The sequence below is a fragment of the Raphanus sativus genome, chromosome 4, assembly GCF_000801105.2.
Source record: "Raphanus sativus cultivar WK10039 chromosome 4, ASM80110v3, whole genome shotgun sequence".
NCBI lineage: Eukaryota > Viridiplantae > Streptophyta > Magnoliopsida > Brassicales > Brassicaceae > Raphanus > Raphanus sativus.
In genome coordinates, this window is record NC_079514.1 from 33,714,798 (window position 1) to 33,734,127 (window position 19,330).

General features: G+C 36.1%; 4 protein-coding genes across 6 annotated transcripts; 2 read left to right on the top strand and 2 right to left on the bottom strand.

Moving 5' to 3' along the window:
• Positions 1-912: 912 nt before the first annotated feature.
• LOC108834058 (U-box domain-containing protein 4-like) lies at positions 913-4,202 on the bottom strand. The gene is made up of 4 exons (XM_018607424.2): positions 3,623-4,202; positions 3,268-3,384; positions 1,279-3,147; positions 913-1,190 (listed from the first exon to the last, which is right to left on the bottom strand). The coding sequence occupies exons 1-4, from the start codon at positions 3,893-3,895 to the stop codon at positions 1,131-1,133; spliced, it is 2,319 nt and encodes a 772-aa protein (XP_018462926.1). The 5' UTR covers positions 3,896-4,202; the 3' UTR covers positions 913-1,130.
• A 1,092-nt stretch (positions 4,203-5,294) lies between these two features.
• Positions 5,295-7,212, top strand: LOC130511313 (protein FAR-RED ELONGATED HYPOCOTYL 3-like). Its single transcript, XM_057008237.1, has 2 exons — positions 5,295-5,552; positions 5,817-7,212. The coding sequence occupies exons 1-2, from the start codon at positions 5,295-5,297 to the stop codon at positions 6,528-6,530; spliced, it is 972 nt and encodes a 323-aa protein (XP_056864217.1). The 3' UTR covers positions 6,531-7,212.
• Positions 7,213-12,435: 5,223 nt separating this feature from the next.
• LOC108833713 (receptor-like protein 35) lies at positions 12,436-15,912 on the top strand. Of its 3 annotated transcripts, none has more exons than XM_018607120.2 (3): positions 12,468-12,547; positions 12,807-15,565; positions 15,679-15,912. In XM_018607120.2, exon 2 carries the CDS (start codon positions 12,955-12,957, stop codon positions 15,559-15,561), a length of 2,607 nt encoding a protein of 868 aa, XP_018462622.1. In that variant the 5' UTR covers positions 12,468-12,547; positions 12,807-12,954; the 3' UTR covers positions 15,562-15,565; positions 15,679-15,912. The 3 variants fall into 3 exon arrangements, with proteins under 3 accessions (XP_018462620.1, XP_018462622.1, XP_018462621.1); XM_018607119.2 differs by having other exon boundaries at positions 12,470-12,547; positions 12,788-15,565; XM_018607118.2 differs by having other exon boundaries at positions 12,436-15,565.
• Positions 15,913-16,066: 154 nt separating this feature from the next.
• On the bottom strand, positions 16,067-17,642 carry LOC108833715 (UDP-glycosyltransferase 84B2-like). The gene has a single exon (XM_018607123.2). It carries the CDS (start codon positions 17,516-17,518, stop codon positions 16,139-16,141), a length of 1,380 nt encoding a protein of 459 aa, XP_018462625.1. The 5' UTR covers positions 17,519-17,642; the 3' UTR covers positions 16,067-16,138.
• Positions 17,643-19,330: the final 1,688 nt, after the last annotated feature.

The following is a 19,330-nucleotide window of genomic DNA, read 5'->3' on the forward strand; positions in this document are numbered from 1 at the left end:
ACCATTTATAATTTCTTCTGTTTTGGATATGTCGTAAAACTATTTTGTACATGTTTCTATATGTTAGAGTGTGTTCATTTTGTATCCTTGTTTGATATATAATAGATAGCGACATCCTTTTTTAAACGGATCATCTATTCTATTAAATTTATTAATACAATTTATTAACTTGTATGATTATCTAAATGACCACAATAAAAATATATCTAAAATACAAATTTATATTAATTTTTGGATTTTCATTTTAATCACATTATATTGGGTTATCTTATTGACATTCTTTTATAAATGTTATTTTAACGATTTTTTTTTACAAAACATAGAAATATAGAAAACATTATTAATGAAATTACCACTAATGGAGAATTATATATATGTATATAGCATAATATAGTATATCTTATAAGAAAGATATAAAAATTTGTTAACAATTGGCCCATTTAAAGGAGAAACAAAATTAAAATTTTAATACTTTTAATTAATTGTTAGGGAAAGAATAATAAATTACAATAACAATTATTGTTATGATATTATTATGCAAATAGATAAATATCAGTTGTGATTTCTAGGAAATGGTCAAATGTGACTTTTAAATGGTAGATAAAATATGTATTTCTTTTTTAATAGAAAAAACTAACACGTCGCTAAATAAGGCAGAAGCTTTGTTTCTTTGTTTTCTGCTCTGTTCGTATCTTATTCTAAGATCATCTTCTATGGACTTTTCAGCCTTTCAAAGTTACAGTTTCACAATCGATTGTGATTGCATTTTTTACAAAACTATCAGCACTATCTTCAAATGATTGGTCTCTTATCCATTTTGTAGTAACCAACTTCTCACCCTTTATAACAGGACAGCTTCCATGGAGAGATTTCTACAACAACAACACCATCAAAACCCAAAAACGGTAAAAACACACGTAATCAGCTTTGTTATAATAGTCCGTCAATGGTTACATATTCTCTCACTCGGTTCACATTTACAACAACTACAACTGTTTCCTTTAAAGTTTAAAGACTTTATTAAAAACGAAGATCAAAGAATGCAGCAGAGAGTCAACAAAAATCTTGGCCTATGGAATTATTTGCAGATGAAACCTCTTCTGTACAAAAATCACTACTCATCATCATCATCAGCCTCGCCCAGCATTTCCATGCCTTTGGTTCCTGAAGTAACTAAGCAATGCCTGTGCCTGAAAACAAGTTACAACATCCTCCAAAAACGTTAAAACAAACAAAACCAAACTCCCAAGAGATGAAATATTTACAAATTTTTTGTACCTTTTCTCTGGCTCTGGGAGTACCAGACTGCGAGAGAGCGACGAGAGGAGGAACAGCTCCTTCTTGAAGCACCATATTACAGAACCTCCCACTGTTGGTCGAAAGCTGAAGCAGAGCAGCCGCAGCGTTCTCTTTCCCTCTAGCTGAACCCAACTCAACCACCTCAACAAGAAGACCAATCCCACCTTCTTGGCCAATAGCGTTTCTCCCTTCCGGGATCGTAGCTAGATTAGCCAACACAGCCACCGCTTTGTCCACCATCCCAGCCGCAGGATCCATAAGATCTATCAGATACCTCACAGCCCCAGACTGCACAATCGTCCCCTTGTTCTCTTGATGTATCGACAGATTAAACAACGCAGTAGCAGCGTCTTTCTTCCCACGTTGAGTACCGTTCCCAAGAAGATCCACAAGCGGCCCTATGGCACCCGACTGACCGATCTTGATCTTGTTCTCTTCTATCACAGAGAGGCTGAAGAGCGTAGCAGCCGAGTTCTCCTTAGCTTCGGAGCTACCGTTCTCAAGAACGTGGATGAGCGGCTCTATTGCACCAGCCTCAGCGATTAAACTCTTGTTGTTGTCGTTGATGGACAAGTTGAGAAGAGCTGTGACTGCGTTCTCCTGCGTAGCTGAGTCTGTTGAGCGAAGCAGCTCCACTAGTAAGACGATTGCTCCGGAGTTCCCTATTACTATCCTGTTGTCCATGTTGTGCTTAGCTAGCAACCTTATCTCACCTGTCGCTTGTCTCTGAACATCTAAAGAACTGCTCTTCAGCTCCTCCAGGAGCTTCTTGACTTGGTTTTCCACCTCTGCGAGCTCACGCCGAGCCTCGTTGGAAGGCGCTGAGACAATCCTTGAACCTAGTCTGTCTGAAGGACGGCGCCAGAACTGTCCACCACGGTTGTTACGTCTATCCATAAACCTTGGAGAGGATAAACCAGACCGAGGAGCTGCTGCTGCTGCTGATGAAGTGGTTGCACTTGCAGCAGCGAGAGGCCCTGATCTAATCTCTCCTGAACCATCACTGCTGTAAGGTGTACCATGAGCTGATTCTTCTGAATTCTCATTCCCATCTGTTCTTGGAAACTCCTCGTTAGAAACTGAGCTAGTAGCAGAAGGGGACCTAAGATGGTGGTGATGATTCTCAGATGTTTGCCCATTTTCCACTGAAGATACAGATGACCTATTCAGTTCTCTAGAATGGTTAGATCTATCCTCAAAATCATTTACTGAAGAAGTGTTCTCCAAGGCAGAAGCAGAAACACCAGCAATGGAGTCTGTACAAGACAAGAGAGGAGAGAGCTCGTTTAAACTTGTCGACTTATTAGGATCAGGGAGCTTCACATCATTAGTATCACACCAGTTAGAGATCAAAGCCTTCACAGTGTAATTAGGTATCAGAGTGGTGTGAGTCAGAGTCTGCCTAGTCTTGGGACAAACTTTCAAACCCAAATCAATCCATCTCTTGATGAAGGCCTTCTCATACGTTTGTCCTGACGACACAATCACTGGATCGGTCATGACTTCGAGGGAAAGAGGGCAGAAGAAGTCGGCGAGAATGGAGACGCTAGATGTCTGAGTCTGTTTGATGAGAAGGAGACGCTCGTGCATGCGGTTAACGATAACAATCAGCTGGTCAAGGAACTCGACTTCTGCGTTGTTCTCAGACTGCTCAGCGATCTCTTTTTGTCTCTCCAGAGCAACTGCTTCGATAAGAATCTCTTGGTTTGATCTCAGACCAGTGTTCTCTCCAATTTTTACTAACATCTCTGGGGTGGGTCCAACGTTATCTCTTTGATCCCTTAGAGCACCATCAATGACAGAAGATATTTCTTCATAACCAAGGTGATTAATCTTCTCTAGACATTTCTGCAGACACAAACAATATATTGAGCAGCCTATTGCTCTGAAGAGAGCACAAATATGTAAACAAGATTAGCACAAAGGACAATGATGCAATATTCCTGTTTTAGTGTAAAGAGAAAGTACCTCCAAGGAAGCTGGACTGAGCTCATCAGGTAGGTCGTTCTTCAAAGATTTGAGGAACTGGAATGTATCCACAATTGTGTCTCGCATCTTGGGTATCAAAGATTCAATTTGGAGGACCTAGATGTGAATATTAAGAGAAGTTAAATATCAGCAAAACCAAAAGGCTCAAGCAGGCGTGCAGAATAAGGAGTAACTGTATCCTAAAAATATAAGCTAAAAGCATAAGACAAACTTAGCTACAGTGTATGGAAAGAGGATGATAGAGATGCCTTGTACATAGCAGACTGCTTAATCTATGCATATTCAAAAACTCTATAAAGCTTCAAAAAGGACTTAAGGAGTTATGGGAACTTACGAAATAGACTTTACTGGAGAAAGCGTGCCAGCTTGTGAAAAGATCTCTGGAGTGATCAACATCATGACTCAATTCTTGAAACGATTTACAAAGTTTCTCCTCTTCTAAAACAAGATCGGAGCTGAGAACAGAAGCATCGGCTATTGGCTTCAAGACTAGCAACAAGGCTTGGACTCTCTTGTAGTATTTATCAAACGGGTCTAAATCGATATGTCTGGAAGACGACAGGTTCAGAAACGACGAGATACTGTCGACAAGAGCTGAGATTTCCATTTCCCCACCCTGAAAACCAAATGGCGTCTCCACAAGTTCAGTTTTTTTAAACGAAATCGAGAATTGAGGAATGGGTCTTATCGAAAGGTAAGAGCTTTGACGGAGAGAGAACGAGGAGAAGCCCTAAGAAGATAGATCGAAACGGAGAGATTAGACAAGGAACGTTAGATGAATAGTCTGGTGGGAGAAGAAGAAGAAATCAATCTTCTCTCTTTCTCTCCATTTTCCTTCTTGATGATGATTGATGATGAGCACGTATCTGTCTCTCCCTTCGAGAAATCATCTGTAACGCCCATGATTCAACTTTTTAAAACCACAATGTCCTCGTTATAACCTTATTTCATTAAACATCTATTCTATTAAAACAGAAGTACACAATTAGATTAACCCTTAATGTTTCACTATATTTACATTGTCATGCCATTGAGGTATTAAATGAAGTTATATTTAAGTATGATTGTCTTTTCCTAATTTAAATAACAGATTTAAGCATTTAATGTTTTTTCTTAATTTAAATAATAGATTTCCTTAATAAAATCTTAACCAAAATATATTTCCTAATATATTTTGTATTAACATATTAAATATTTTTAATATTTATTAGTAATAAATAATAAAATAAAAAATCACACATCATAATCAATTTATATAACATATAAATAAAATATTTTTTCATATATTATTAGCATAATGCTTCCTATATAAGTCCAATTAGTTACAAATATAATATTTGTTAATATAATACACTGTTATATAATAGACGACTAAATCAGAAAATATAATTATTTTAAAGTAATAAATAAAACCGTTATGTTTTAAAATGTTATGTTAATAATTATGTAATACATTTTAATTTAAAAATATATATAGTATACCATTAGTGTAGAGAAAAAATTTAAAGTGAAAGAAAATATTTATACGGTTACGGGTCAAACTCTAGAAATAAACAAAAACAGCGCAACATTATTTTTCTGTAACAAATTTATTTTAATAGAAATTATAGTTCCAAATATGCTTATATATTTTATGTATTTATAATTTTATTTTCTCTGTATTTGAGGGATGATAAGATTTTTGAATTGGAAAAAATTATGACCCACCTCTATATTATTTTAATTAGTAAATTAAAAATTTATATCAGAATATTTTATTAAAATTTAAATTTTAATTTTTATTATAATTGTAAAGATTAATATTACGAATACATCATTTAATATTAAAAGAAAAATTATAAAATAAATATCTATCCGCCCGGTCGGGCGGGTCATGATCTAGTTTATTTTAAAATCGAAAATTGATTGATTTACGAAGAAACCGAGCAATGTCTCGGTATTTACATATAATACCTAGGTGAAACCCACCCATTCAATAACCCATCCGATTAAATGGATAAACCGAGATGAACCAGAGAAACCAACTAAAACCTAAAATCTCAAAATCAAACGCGATTGAAACTTCCAATTCTCTTCCAACTTCTTTTCTCTCTCTTTTCTTCTCTTCCTCTTCTTCCTTATCTCTCTCGCGAAATTATGATAAGAGGCTAAGACGATTCTTCCTCCTTCGCCTCTCCCCCAGCTCAGCTCGACCTTCATTCTTCTCTCCCGCCGCTTTTCTATTGCCGCCGGTTGTCTGCTTAGACCAATCACCTGACGTATCCGTAAGTTGTAGTCTCCGCTTTGAGCTTTCTTTTGGAAGTAGGTTCTAATGGATTTGCAATTGAAATGCATTGGTATATGCATTTCAATGGTTGGATTTGTATAGGCAGTAGAATTGGAGAATGTATAGGCAGATTAACATTTGACTTATATCGACCTTGTTCATATAATTGTAGTATAACTGTATAACTCAGGACAACTAATAAAACTGTAGATAACTTGGGATAATTGTTGTCAGTTTCTTTTGTTTGTTCTTGTTTGGGCAGGATACAATGAGCAATCACGTAAGTGGTATACCTGGTAGTCCGGAAGAGAGCTACAAGATGATGTATAGCTATTTGTACATGTTAAAGCAAGTGAATCCAGGAACAAAAACTTGTGTGAAATTGGATGATGCAAGTAAATTCAAGTACCTCTTCATAGCTTTGGGAGCTTGCATTGAAGGGTTTGCATTTATGAGAAAAGTGATAGCTGTGGATGCGACATCGCTGAAGAACAGATATGGTGGTGTTCTAGTTTTCGCGGAAGCTCAAGATCCTAATGGTCAAAGTTATCCACTTGCGTTTGCAGTACTAGATAGTGAGAATCTTACTAGTTGGACTTGGTTTTTCGAGATGCTTAAAAGTGTTATACCAGACTCTTCTGAACTGGTTTTCATGAGTGAAAGAAATCAGAGCCTGATCTTCGCTATAGGAAGCGTGTTTCCAGAGGCTCACCATGGGCATTGTTTATGGCATTTGAAGGAAAAGGTGAAATGGCATGCTGGTAACGTCAACAAGGTTATAGTCGGGCATAGATTTATGGAGTTGGGCAGATATTACACGGTGGATGACTTCAACTCTGCTTACGACTCATTTGAAAAAAGATATCCTGCTGTGTACAAGTATGTGCAGGAACATACTGAAAAGGACAAATGGGCAAGGGTTTTTTTCCACGTGACAGGTACAACTTCGATACAATCAACAGTGTGGAATCAATGAAGAGCGTGTTTAAAGAGGCAACGACGTGGGCCTTAATACCAATGCTGGATTGTATCTTCAGGAAATTCTCTGATTGGTTCACTCAACGGAAGGAAGCTGTTTCTAGATCAATCGATACAAGCCTGGTGCCTCTGGTTGAGAACTACTTGCACGGTCTATGGGCTGTTGCACAAAAGCTATCTGTACGGGAGCTTAATAGTTATGAGCTTAAGTACGAGATCACTGACACTGCTGGAAAGATGTTTTGGGTGAGCTTGGTTGAAAAATCTTGTACTTGCAAGGTGTGGGATTATGAAAAGTTTCCTTGCCTGCACGGACTAGCAGCTTACATCTATTTCACTACGAATGTTGATGGCAACGGCCTTAATATCCATGAGATGTGCTCAAAATACTACTGGACGGAATTGTGGGCTTTGGCGTATGACAGGACACTTTGTGTTGTGCCCGACATGTCTTCTTGGAATGTACCGGATCAGATCAAGGAGGTGAAGATCATACCTCCGGATCGCATCAGGGGGAAGGGAAGGAAAAGAGTTGGATGAATTTGAAGTGATGAATTTGGATTAATGCGTTTAGCTACTTTATTGTGTTGTATGCTTCGGAAAACTTTATTGTGTTGTACTTTAAGTTTAAGTGTTTTGTTCGAGAACTATGTATGATATGAAACATACATTGGTATTACTACGGAAAACTTTGGTATTACTACGGAAAATTTTGGTATTACTACGGAAAACTTTGGTATTACTTATTACTACGGAAAACTTTGGTATTACTACGGAAAACTTTGGTATTACTACAGTAAACCAGTAATCTTAACACAACATCACGTTAATTAGGAGATAGTCTTTAACACAACATCACATTAATTAGGAGATAGTCTTTAACACAACATCACACAATTCCACAAATCCAAACATAAGGCTTATTGCAGAAACAAAAGACACAAATCCAAACAACATAAGGCTTCTCATTTACGGGTAAGAAGGTCCTTAAGCTGAGCAATTTCTTCAGCCATTTTGTGCATCTCTTCAGCCATTTTGTCCACATCCTGCCTTAAGGAGCGAACCTCTTCTTCAACTACGAGAACCCATGGTTGACGGAAGTGAAACCCATCATTCTGCAAGTTTCACATGGTTGCACTCAGTTTGACATTTTGCATAAGTTAAAGAAGTAGAGAAAATGTAAATTACCTTGTACTCATTGCAAGTGAAGTACCTTCGGCCTGGTAGAAAATCCTTATCTGTTGGATTAGTAGAAACCTCGTCGACGATTCGTCCCCCACATGGGCACGAAATTGGAATCCCGTGTTCAGCATCGCAAATAAACTGAAGCATGTCAAAATGTTTCTTCATCTTCTTCATCTCCTTCCTTTCCTGATTCTCAACCCATGGATCCATTTACGAAAGGTGATAGGAGGAGATCTCGTGATAGGAGAAGGAAGGAATCGAGGAAAAGAGGAGAGAGAGGAGAGAGGAGGGAGAGAGAAGAGAGGAGAGAGAGAAGTGGGAATCTATTTCCCCTCGAAAATCCCGCCTTGACTCATAAAAGTCCGCCAAAATTTCGATTTTTTTTCAAAATCCCGCCTAATATATACAAGTAGTTCTCCTCAAGATAGTAGTTGTACAAAATTACCAAATATTTGTACTTTCAGTGATTTTCAATAATTTTAGTATTACATGTAATTGTAAGGCACTTTTTTAGTTGTACAATAAAATATAAGATTCAAAAAGATGAATATTGGTGTTTTACGTAATAAAAGTGTGAAAACATATTTTATAATGGAATCTAATATTGAGTGATCACATATTTCACAAAATGACTATGAAAGTGTATGTAGTGTGATGGGTTGTTTTTTTTATTGCAGAGTATAATATATTTTTTATTTTTTTCCTGTTGAATATAACATTTTTCGACTACTAAAAATAATATTTCCTATTCTGATTTCCAATTTCAAAAATTTTGATTTCGAAATTCGATTAGAGAAAGTCATACTAGTAATACAAAAACAGAAAACAGTTATCCATAGTAGTATTTGTACTTATTTTTTTTTCTTTTTATTTGTTTGATTTTAGAAACCAAATCGAACCCAAGTAAATATGGATTTAGTATTTGTATTTATTTTTATGTATTTATTTTTTATTCTAGAAACTAGTATTTTAATTTTTTTAGAAACTAGTATTTGTATTTATTTTATGTATTTTTTTTATTCTAGAAACTAGTATTTATATGGTACTAAATGACAAATAAAGCAAAGGAGTTCAAATAAAACAAAGTAAAATTTTTCAATGTATCTATTTTAAGTCTTTTGATCAAAAAAAATTATATGGTATTAAAGGACAAATAAAGCAAAGCCAAATAAAACAAAGTAATTTTTTTCAATAAAACAGGAGGTTCCATCTTCAATCGCCACAATCCTCTACTCATGTTGTTTATCAACTTGATTGTGGCCACCAAATCGAGTTATGGTTTTATCTCCGATTTCATCATCATTTGAATGGCACACCTCATAGTTCATACCTACAGAATTTCGTTTTCCCGCTTTTGAACTTCGTTTTGAACTTGATTTGCCCGCTCTTGATAGTTGCTCTGAGAGTTCTAACCTTTTGATGACCTCCACCAACAAAATGCACCTACGGTTGTTTTTATCAAGGGACAAAAGATAACCACAAAGATCCTCCTCATCACAAATGACGAATTTCTCGTCACTCCCAACCAGCAGTGGAATGTAACTCAATCTCAACTTCACATTACATTCATCAAACCCCACCTTTTTGCATATGCGTTCTTCTACCATTGAAAGATCTATCTCCTCCGCAGCATGCTTCAACACTAAACAATACATGCGACCTTCGCATCTGAAGTGTATGATGACGTTGTGGTTCATTGTAGCCTGCCAATACCACCCATTATACATTCGAAGTTATACCTGTTTTACTAGTTCTACAATAATCATCGGTAATACTAGTTTTTCTAGTTCTATTTTCGTACACGTTTTGATTTGAGGCTGAATCTACATTCAGCGCACTAGAATCGAACAATACAACCATTCTCCTACTCAATTCAACTAATAATGGATTCGGATACCAGGATGCAACATCTAAATCCATTCCAATCTGGTTTCTAAGTTCATTCAAGAGAGGAGCTTTGGAACCCTAAAACCGAGAGCCTCTAAAACCTACCTCTTTGACCTCCTATGGTGGATGGAGGATACAATTGACCCTTAAACAGCGCCGGAAGACGACGGAGGACCGAATCGGAGTGAGGCCGGAGTTCGCCGGAGTAGTAATCAATCGAGATCGGATTCCCTTTTCCAAAACACAATCTCCTCAAACGCAATCGATGTCGACCGTACGGTCAGTATAGACATCTCGGTTTGTTTTTTTTTAATAATTTTCATTAATTTTGTTTTGTTTATTTTTTTTTACTCTGAGACTAATTTCGTAATTGTATGTAGTTTAATGAATATGAAGGATATGAAGATTAGTAAGGGATATAAGTGATTTTAATTTTCCTTCCAAGGACCATGGAGATGATGTCTCCTCTCCCTTCTTCTCTGTGTATTTTTTGTGTTTTTCTTTTTTTTTTTAATTTTCCGACAAAACAGAGGAACTGTAAAAGGAAAGATAGATTATCTACCTGATATATATTTGATCAGTAAAAATGCAACATTTACTAATCCTACATTTCGTCATTTTTAAAAGCATTCAATTTATATAAATACTAGTATTGATCCCATACTTCGCATGGAAATTATTTTTTGGGTTACAAATAAAACCAAATTTATGTTTTATATAACTAAAAGTGTCATGTATATATATTTCAAGAACAAAGTCTTCAACAAAATCGTTGACGAATTTGATTGTCTCGTTGATGCAATAGAGTGGGAAAATAATGTCTTTATCATTGCATGTGTATTGTTATAACATAAACAAAAAATTTGTATTGCAAGACTGCAGTAACATTAAGCAAAAAAAAAAACACTGCAATAATAAAAAAATATAGTTTTTGTCTAAATGGTAAGATAACAAAAATATAGTTGTCATATACTCCCTCTGTTTTTTAAAGATGTATGTTTTAGAGTTTTCACACATATTAAGAAAACACATTAATCATGCATTGTTTTTAGAAATTATCAAATTTCAATGTATTTTAACCAATAGTCTTTCAATAAATTCAATTAGTTTTATTGAAAATTGCAATTTTTATATAGAAAACATAAAAAATACATCTTTTTGAAACAAATATTTTTTCCAGAATATGCATCTTTTAAAAACAGAGGGAGTAATATATACCTCTGTTAATTTTGTTTTAGAATTGATTTAACCTTCCCATGTCAGCGGTTTTTCCATCTCCAAGACTTCATATTCCTCTCTCCCCTATGACCATGCATAAACCAATAGGAAAACAATTTAACAATCTGATCCTTTCGTTGTGAATTAATAAAAACGCATCTACCTTTTTCGATTACAACGTTTGCATGTTTCGTATGTTTTCTATCTTCCTCTTCTTTCTCTCTTTTTTTTTTTTTTTTTTTCTTTCTTTCTCTCTTTTTCGTCATATAGTCTCTTTATCTGGTTGAACTTCCAGCAGTTCATATCCACCACGTCCATTTTTTTTGAGAAAACTTCCTCGCTATGTAGTGCTCCGTTGAAGCAAAAAAATATGTACAAAGAAGGGAGCTAGTGTCACTGGAAAATATGGGTTGTTAAGATCCAGTTACATAATGTTAAAAAGAAGAAGATCCAATTAAATAGAAATCGAACCCTGCATTGGCTCGGGACATTTGATATGTACGGCCCCAACTATCAATTAGGGGTTTCAGATGAAAGAAGGATCAAATGAGTTTGATATTCTCTGTTTCAAATCAGTTGGGAATTTCTCTATTGTCTGTTTAACGAATATGAGAGGTTATAGAGTATGAAAAAAGGATCGTGGGCAAAGAAAAGAATCATGGGTTGTCCTAAATAAAACTGTTATACGGTTCCTGTTTTTTAACTCTGTTTCACTATTTTGTTTAAATGATTTTTTCTCATAATTTTATTAATTTTTATTAATTTTTGTCCACATGTCAGTTTTTCATTTACCAAACGACTTGCATTTTAGTATATAGGAGATATCACTATGTTTCATTTTTCAATTATTGTATTGGTTCCCTATACGACCAATCCATTTATTCAACATACTTTGACCAAAATTTCATTCGATTTCCATTCCCGAATAATCCTCAATGTGAGAATTCATTTGAAAATAGACTTAAAATGGGATAAACAAACTCTTTTTTTCGTCATTGAAAAAAGAAAATTGTATCACAAGTCAAAAGACTTTGCAGCAACACAATGGGAAAACAAAAGGAAGGATGATGTAGAGGATCCATCAAAGCACTGCTGGCATCAATCTCAGAAAATTCAAAAACCAAAAAAAAAAAAAATCCTCAAACTTATAGCATAGTCTCTACAGCCCAAGATAACACCAAAAGCTCTGATTGAACTTTCAATGTGATCGCACTAAAGGATCTTCTACTATGGAGAATGACTGATCGAGTGGGGTCTCGTCAATCCAAGCCGCACCAGCCATTCCAGACAGAACTCGCCACAAAAAAATGACGGAGTTTCATAGAGGTTTTAGTCTTCCATAGCAAAACCTCTTGTCGAATAAGGTAAGTTTAGATTTTCGAATTGACATGATTCTTACCCGGTCCATACTATTTTTATCGCCGTGTTCTGTTCCAGGTTATCGGGTTTGGTCCATTTGGTTAGGCCGAGAACAAATCAGATTAAACAAATTCGAAAAAAGCAACGGTATCATACCAAACAAAACACTAGACAAATAGAAGTATTTAAAATATCTCAGAATTATTGACTGGCCAGAGAGGCAAAGATCAGAGAGTGATGTTAAACGGGACAAAAGACGACGACTTGATTAGTCACAAAGCTATTTGTGGAAAGATGGCTATTCAACACAAAGCCTTTCACTCTCTTCCTTTAACGTGAATAACACGTCTCGTACAAAGACTAATGGTGAGTACTAGTAACAAATCATCTCTTCTTGAATTATTTTTCTTTGTCGTCTGTAACTCTCTCAGTCCCTTGTGACTTGTATTCTTTTGTATTCCATGTTCTCATCTGATTCAGACTGGTTATCATTTACCGTGTTTGGCACTTAATTTTCGAAATTTCCTATAATCGAGAAAAATGTGTGGAAAAATAATTATTCAACACGTACGAAGCCTTCTCAGTCTCTTCCTCTGATGTGAATAGTATTTGGTGAAAAGTCTAGATGGTGATTCAAGCTGGGTGGATTTGGATCACTGTCTCTGTGTTTATATAAGGGAATGAGCATGCAACCATGTTGTCATCACAATTTCTTCTTTTTCTGCACTTCTTTTTCATTATTGATATTCAAGAAGAAGGAAAGTTTCTAGAAAATGAATACCATTCATACTACTCTTTCTTTTCTCTTCTTTTTCACTTTTAATTTTCTAGACGTGTTTGCAGTTCCTAATACTCATTTGTGCCACCCGGAACAAAGGTCTGCACTTTTCGAGTTCAAGAAAGAGCTTGAGATTAAATTTTCTTGTAAAAGTTATCTTACCGATGATGACAGTGTTGGGCCTTATAAGACAGAGTCTTGGAAAAATAACACCGACTGTTGTTATTGGGATGGAATCACGTGCAATCCCAGGACCGGGAAAGTGACAGAGATAAACCTCTCTTCCAGCTGCCTCTACGGCAGGTTTCATTCTAATACCCTTCAAAATCTTGCCTTCCTTACTATTCTAGACCTTTCATATAATGAGTTATATGGTCAAATTGGGTCTTCGGTTGGAGAACTTTCACATCTCATATCCTTGGATATTTCTTATAATCAGTTTTCGGGTCAGATTCCATTTTCAATTGGAAAGCTTTCTAATCTCAACAATCTCACTCTTTCTGGTAATAAGTTTTCGGGTCAGATTCCATCCTCAATTGGAAAGCTTTCTAATCTCACCTATCTCGCTCTTTCTGGTAATCAGTTTTCGGGTCAGATTCCATATTCAATTGGAAACCTTTCACGTCTAGTCGGTCTTCATTTCTCTGGTAACAGTTTTGTTGGTGAAATCCCGTTTACTTTTGGCCGTTTGAACCAGTTGACCTCCTTACTTGTTGGTTACAACAAGCTTAGTGGTAATTTTCCTATTGCAATACTAAATCTGACAAATCTGTCATTTTTATCACTCTCCTACAATCAGTTCACAGGAACTCTTCCTCCAAACATCACTTCACTCTCCAATTTGGAGTATTTTCACGTGAGAAACAACGATTTCGTTGGAACCCTCCATTCTTCCCTCTCCCCCATTTCTTCTTTGGCAAATAACCATCTTGGCACTTTACTTTTACCGTCTAAGCTACGAGGGTTAAGCCTTGGCAGTAACAATTTCAGAGGCCCTGTTGACTTCAATATCTTTTCGCATCTCAAGTCACTCCAATATCTTTACTTATCCTATTTGAACACCACCACCAAGATTGACTTGACTGCAATCTCATCACTTTCCAAGTCGCTCGAGGCATTAGATCTCTCAGGAAACCATGTTTTCGCCACAAACAAAAAAAGTTCAGTTTCTGATCCTCCTTTGCAGTTGATTATCGAATTATCATTGCGAGACTGTGGTATTACGGAATTTCCGGAGATTCTAAGAACTCGGCAGAATTTGGAGTATCTTGACATTTCAAACAACAAAATCAAAGGTCAAGTGCCTGCCTGGTTATGGACGCTTCCGAGCCTGTATAACCTGGATCTTTCCAACAATAATTTCATCAGTTTCGAAAGACCAGCGATACACGGATTATCCTCTCCCTTGCAGTACTTTTTTGGCTCCAAAAACAATTTCACAGGCAACATTCCTTCTCTCGTATGTGAGTTGCGCTCTCTAATCATTCTCGATTTATCAGTCAACGACTTCAATGGATCAATCCCTCATTGTTTGGAAAATCTCAAGAGTAATCTTTCAGATCTAAACCTTCGACATAATCATCTTAGTGGAGGTCTTCCGAAGGGTGCATTTAACAGCTTAAGGTCACTTGATGTCGGTCATAACCAACTAGTGGGGAAGCTTCCTAGATCTCTGATGAATTGCTCTTCTCTCGAAGTTTTAAATGTGGAAAGCAACCGAATCAACGATGTGTTTCCATTATGGTTGAGTTCTCTACAAAACCTGCAAATTCTTATCTTACGTTCTAATGAATTCCATGGACAGATACATCAAGCCTCGTTCCGTAAATTGCAAATCATCGATATATCATACAATCAATTCAGTGGAACTCTACCACCAGATTACTTTGTGGGTTGGAGTTCAATGTCATCACTTGGGACAAACAAAGATCAGTCGACAGAAAAGTACATGGGAGATCAATTCGACTATTATTCAATAGTATTGAAGAATAAAGGATTGGAGATTGAGATTGTACGTATCCTAAAAGTCCTCGCAGCACTCGACTTCTCGGGAAACAGATTTGAAGGAGAGATTCCAGATTCCATCAGCTTATTGAAAGAGCTCTATTCGCTCATCTTCTCAAACAACGCTTTCACTGGCCACATCCCATCATCTATGGGGAATCTGACATCTCTAGAGTCACTTGACGTCTCTCAAAACAAGCTTTCAGGTGAAATCCCGCAAGAGCTAGGAACTCTCTCATTCCTTTCCTACATGAACTTCTCCCATAACCAGCTTGTTGGTCCGGTACCTGGAGGCACTCAGTTCCGAACGCAGCGTTGCTCTTCCTTCGCAAACAACTCGGGACTCTTCGGCCCTGCTCTTGACGAAGCTTGTAGTAATATCCACACGCCCTCACAGGAACAGTATGAAACTCGAGATGCAAAGGAGAATGAAGAAGAAGAAGAGGTGTTTAGTTGGATTGCAGCTGCAATAGGATTTGGACCCGGTATTGCGTTTGGATTTACGATTGGATACATATTGGTTTCTCACAAACCAGAGTGGTTCGGAAGTCCTTTTGCCCGAAACAAACGCAAAAGCAGAATAACCGCAACACGTTAGAGAGGTAATATTCTAGTATATATTATATTAGTTCAAAAAAGACTATATATTATAATAGAAATTTCTGGATGAATGTTTAAGTGAAACTAACGTATTAATCTGTTTTTCTTTGCGTAGCCTTCTTTACCCCCAAGTTGAAGAAGTTTTGAAAAAAAGTTGAATGGACTGCAAAGAAGAAGCTTGTCGGGGGGAAGACAACTCATCTATGTCCTAAAATTTTAGTTTCGTGTGTTTTGATGTGTTTCTCTTTTACTCTGTTTTTGGTCAATGTTTGTGTTTCTCTGTAACTGAGCATCGAGCAACTCTGTTTTTCATGAAATCTTTTTATTATTAGAACTTTTCGTTTCATAATTTATTGGAAGTACGTAAATATTTTAGTATCTAATATTTTTTCATATTAAAGTCCATTTATGTCCTGATATACCACTAATAAAATTATATTTTATTAGAAATAATTTTATTTTTAAAGAAATAATAATAAGCGTGTAGTTCAATTTCTGTAATTAAAAACCGTTTTCTCCGGTTAAAAGAGTGTAGTAATTTTAAACAGAAGCATAGTTTCAAATTGGAAAACGAATCAAGTGCTTGTTATCTCGCCGATGAACGAGTCCAGATTCTGAGCCGATGAACCACCAGGTGCCAACGCCAACCTCGCCGCTTGCTTCAGCTCCGTCGCCTTCCTCCTCATACCCTCGGCCGAAGGTCCTTCCGTCACAGCCTCAATACATCTCTCAACCTCCGCAACTTTGAGCTCGCCATCAACAGCATCGTTCCTCATCCTCACTCCAATCCCAAACACATCCACAAGCAATCTCGCGTTAAGCGGCTGATCGATCCAGCTCGGGTACGCCACCACCGGAACACCAGTCACCACCGTCTCTATCGTCGAGTTCCATCCACAGTGCGTCACGAAACAAGAGATCGCCGCATGGCTCAATATCCTCTCTTGAGGACCCCACTCAATAACGACCCCTTGTCCTTCTTGAACCATCTCATGCAAAACGCCGACGTTTTGGGCTATCTCCTTGGGCCTAATCACCCATAGAAATGAAACTCCTCTGTTTCTAAGAGCCGTTGCTATGCTCTCCACTTGATTCTCCGACCATTTGAGCAAGCTTCCGAAAGATACGTAAACGACGGAAGACCTAGCTTGCGTGTCAAGCCACTCCATACAATCACCATCAGATCTCCATAGATCAAGATTTTTCTCACCTAGGGTTTTGTCTTCATCAGCTCCCAATAGAAATGGAGAAACCAGAGGACCTATTGGGATTATCGGCTTTAAATCCGACATCGAATCGATAATCTCTGATTCCAGTTCGTAAAACGAGTTAACCAAAACCCATTTCACATCTTTCAAACAATCAACGAAGTCCAACATTAGGTTATTGAAGTTACTTCCTGAAGAAGGTAACATGAACGTAGGAAGATCTCCAACTCCCAACGACGGTAAAGCCGGTAGATCAACTGTCTGATTCAGATCTTCGAGATCCTCGGGGAAAGAGTACCTCTCCATGTAGTAACGGTAGTAAACCGAGTAAACTCCACAAGCTTGGGTCCAGAGGAGTGCGCAAGGGATGTTATATGCAGCTGCAACACCTGGAACCCAAGGAGCAAAAGGCACGGTGACAATACAAGAGAATCTATTTGATTCGACGATTTTAGACAAGTTCTTGGCTCCGACATTTCTCAGTGATTCGAGGAGAGAGCCATCGGCATTTGGATGGTCTTTAGGTAGACCATCAGGGAAGAAAGCAAGGTCCACAGGGCTAAGGTGTTGTTCGTCAGCAGTATTGGCGGCTGTGAGGAGGTCACGGGCTTGTTCGGTGGTGGCGAGAGTGAAGCGGAGGTTCGGTCGTGAGACAAGTTTGGCGAATTTGAGCATTGGATTGAGATGGCCTTGGATTGGTAGTGCTACCAATAGAACATGTGTTTCTTGACCTTCACTACTTGCCATTATTTAGTAGATAATAAATTAATATGTATTAAATTTTGAGTTTTGGATGAAAAAGTCGAGTTGTAATTGTAGTGGTATTTATAGCTAAATTTGGTGAGATATATACAACTGTAATTTGGTCAAAGATCATATTTTCAAAACAAATAGGGAATAAAAATAAAGAGCGTTGAAGTGGCACATATTAATTCTAAGGTCAATTTTCAATATGGAAGTAAAAGTAATTGGCCAAATATAAATTCACTACGTGTTATCGAATCACTTGACCATTTAGATAACTCTAAATGGATCTGTATGCCACATATCATTTCTAATAGTCAGAAAAGTTATTTCAAAAATGTGAAACTAAGATGTCTATCTATGGTTCATTGGTTTGCCATGACTAAGCTTACTATACTTTAGAGACTATCAGAATCAAAGTTAATAAAAGTGAAGGGAATATTGTGTAGGGCTGGATATAAATCGAGAAATTGCCAAAAATACCATTTTCACAGTACCACTTTTCATGTTTACACTAACCACTTTTACCACTACTTTTAATGAAGGGTCTAGATTTAAAGGTTTAGGATTTAGGGTTTAGATTTGATGTTTTAGGGTTTAAGGTATACAGTTTAGGGTTTAGAGTTTAGGATTTAGGGTTTAGAGTTAAGGATTTAGGGTTTATAGTTTAGACTTTAGGGTTTAGGGTTTAGGATATTGAATTTAGGGTATATAGTTTAGGGTTTAGGGTTTAGAGTTGAAGATTTTGGGTTTAGGGTTTAGAATTGGAGGTTTAGGAATTAGAATTTGGGATTAGAATTTTGAAAAACATATAAAAATAAAGATATAAGAGTCTTTACCATTTTAATAAATAAGGTATTTTTGAAAATGTGTCTTTTGTGGTGGTAAAGATGAATAATGGTACCTTGAAAGTGGTATTTTTGAAAATTCCCCATATAAATCGGGTACTTGCCAATTTCGATATACTCATGCTTGACTTACTTTGTGTGAATAATTAAAATTAGATTTGTATTTGACTTAAAATGAGTATTTTTTTTTGTTTCTAGTATCGTTGGATATAAATTGGATACTTGTCATTTTAGATATACTCGATACTTGACTTAGTTTGTATGAATAATAGAAATTCGGATTTATATTTGACTTCAAAATGAGTATTTGTTGTTTCGATATTTTTGCTCGAAAATGATGAGTTATTTGTAAATTCTTTGTCATGTTTTATTACTTATTATTTGAGATTGAATAACTTAAAATACATGAATTTCTTGATGTAAGAGTATTTCTTTTGCTTTTCAAACAACAAAAATGTATTCTATAGATAAGTAGTAAGTAATACAAGCCGAGTAACAAATATTTTTTTTCGAAGTAAACCATATTTTGTTCTAAATAGGTTACAATTTGAGTAATTTGTAGGTTGCATTTAGTTTGGTTTACTATTTATATATTTGTAAATATATTTTAGCAAATTAAAATGTGATCAATTCAGAATTTCATCTTAACATAACAATAGCCTTATGAAAACTAATAGCTAATTAATATTTTATTTTCATTTGTTTGTATGTTTTGAATCATAAAAGAAAACTTCTAAATAGCAGGACCATACCCTGTTGCCTTGCCGCTTGGTATAAAAATAATATTTTCACAGTTCATGTACATATATAAATTTTATAAAATGACTCAGCTATAATTATTCATTAATATTTTATTTTATTTATTTATATTTTTAGTAATTTTATTATATAAATTTTTATAGAAATATAATAGTATATTAAGTTTAAATTTTAGTTTAAATTCATTGCTACTTCAGTTTAAATTTTT

Coding starts and splice junctions, on each gene's coding strand:
- LOC108833715 (XM_018607123.2), bottom strand. CDS start 17,518: ATGGCAAGTAGTGAAGGTCAAGAAACACATGTTCTATTGGTAGCACTA.
- LOC108833713 (XM_018607118.2), top strand. CDS start 12,955: ATGAATACCATTCATACTACTCTTTCTTTTCTCTTCTTTTTCACTTTT.
- LOC108834058 (XM_018607424.2), bottom strand. CDS start 3,895: ATGGAAATCTCAGCTCTTGTCGACAGTATCTCGTCGTTTCTGAACCTG. Junction 3,385..3,622: donor TCTCCAGTAAAGTCTATTTC/GTAAGTTCCCAT, acceptor ATTCACATCTAG/GTCCTCCAAATTGAATCTTT. Junction 3,148..3,267: donor TCAGTCCAGCTTCCTTGGAG/GTACTTTCTCTT, acceptor TTGTGTCTGCAG/AAATGTCTAGAGAAGATTAA.
- LOC130511313 (XM_057008237.1), top strand. CDS start 5,295: ATGAACCAGAGAAACCAACTAAAACCTAAAATCTCAAAATCAAACGCG. Junction 5,553..5,816: donor ACCAATCACCTGACGTATCC/GTAAGTTGTAGT, acceptor TTGTTTGGGCAG/GATACAATGAGCAATCACGT.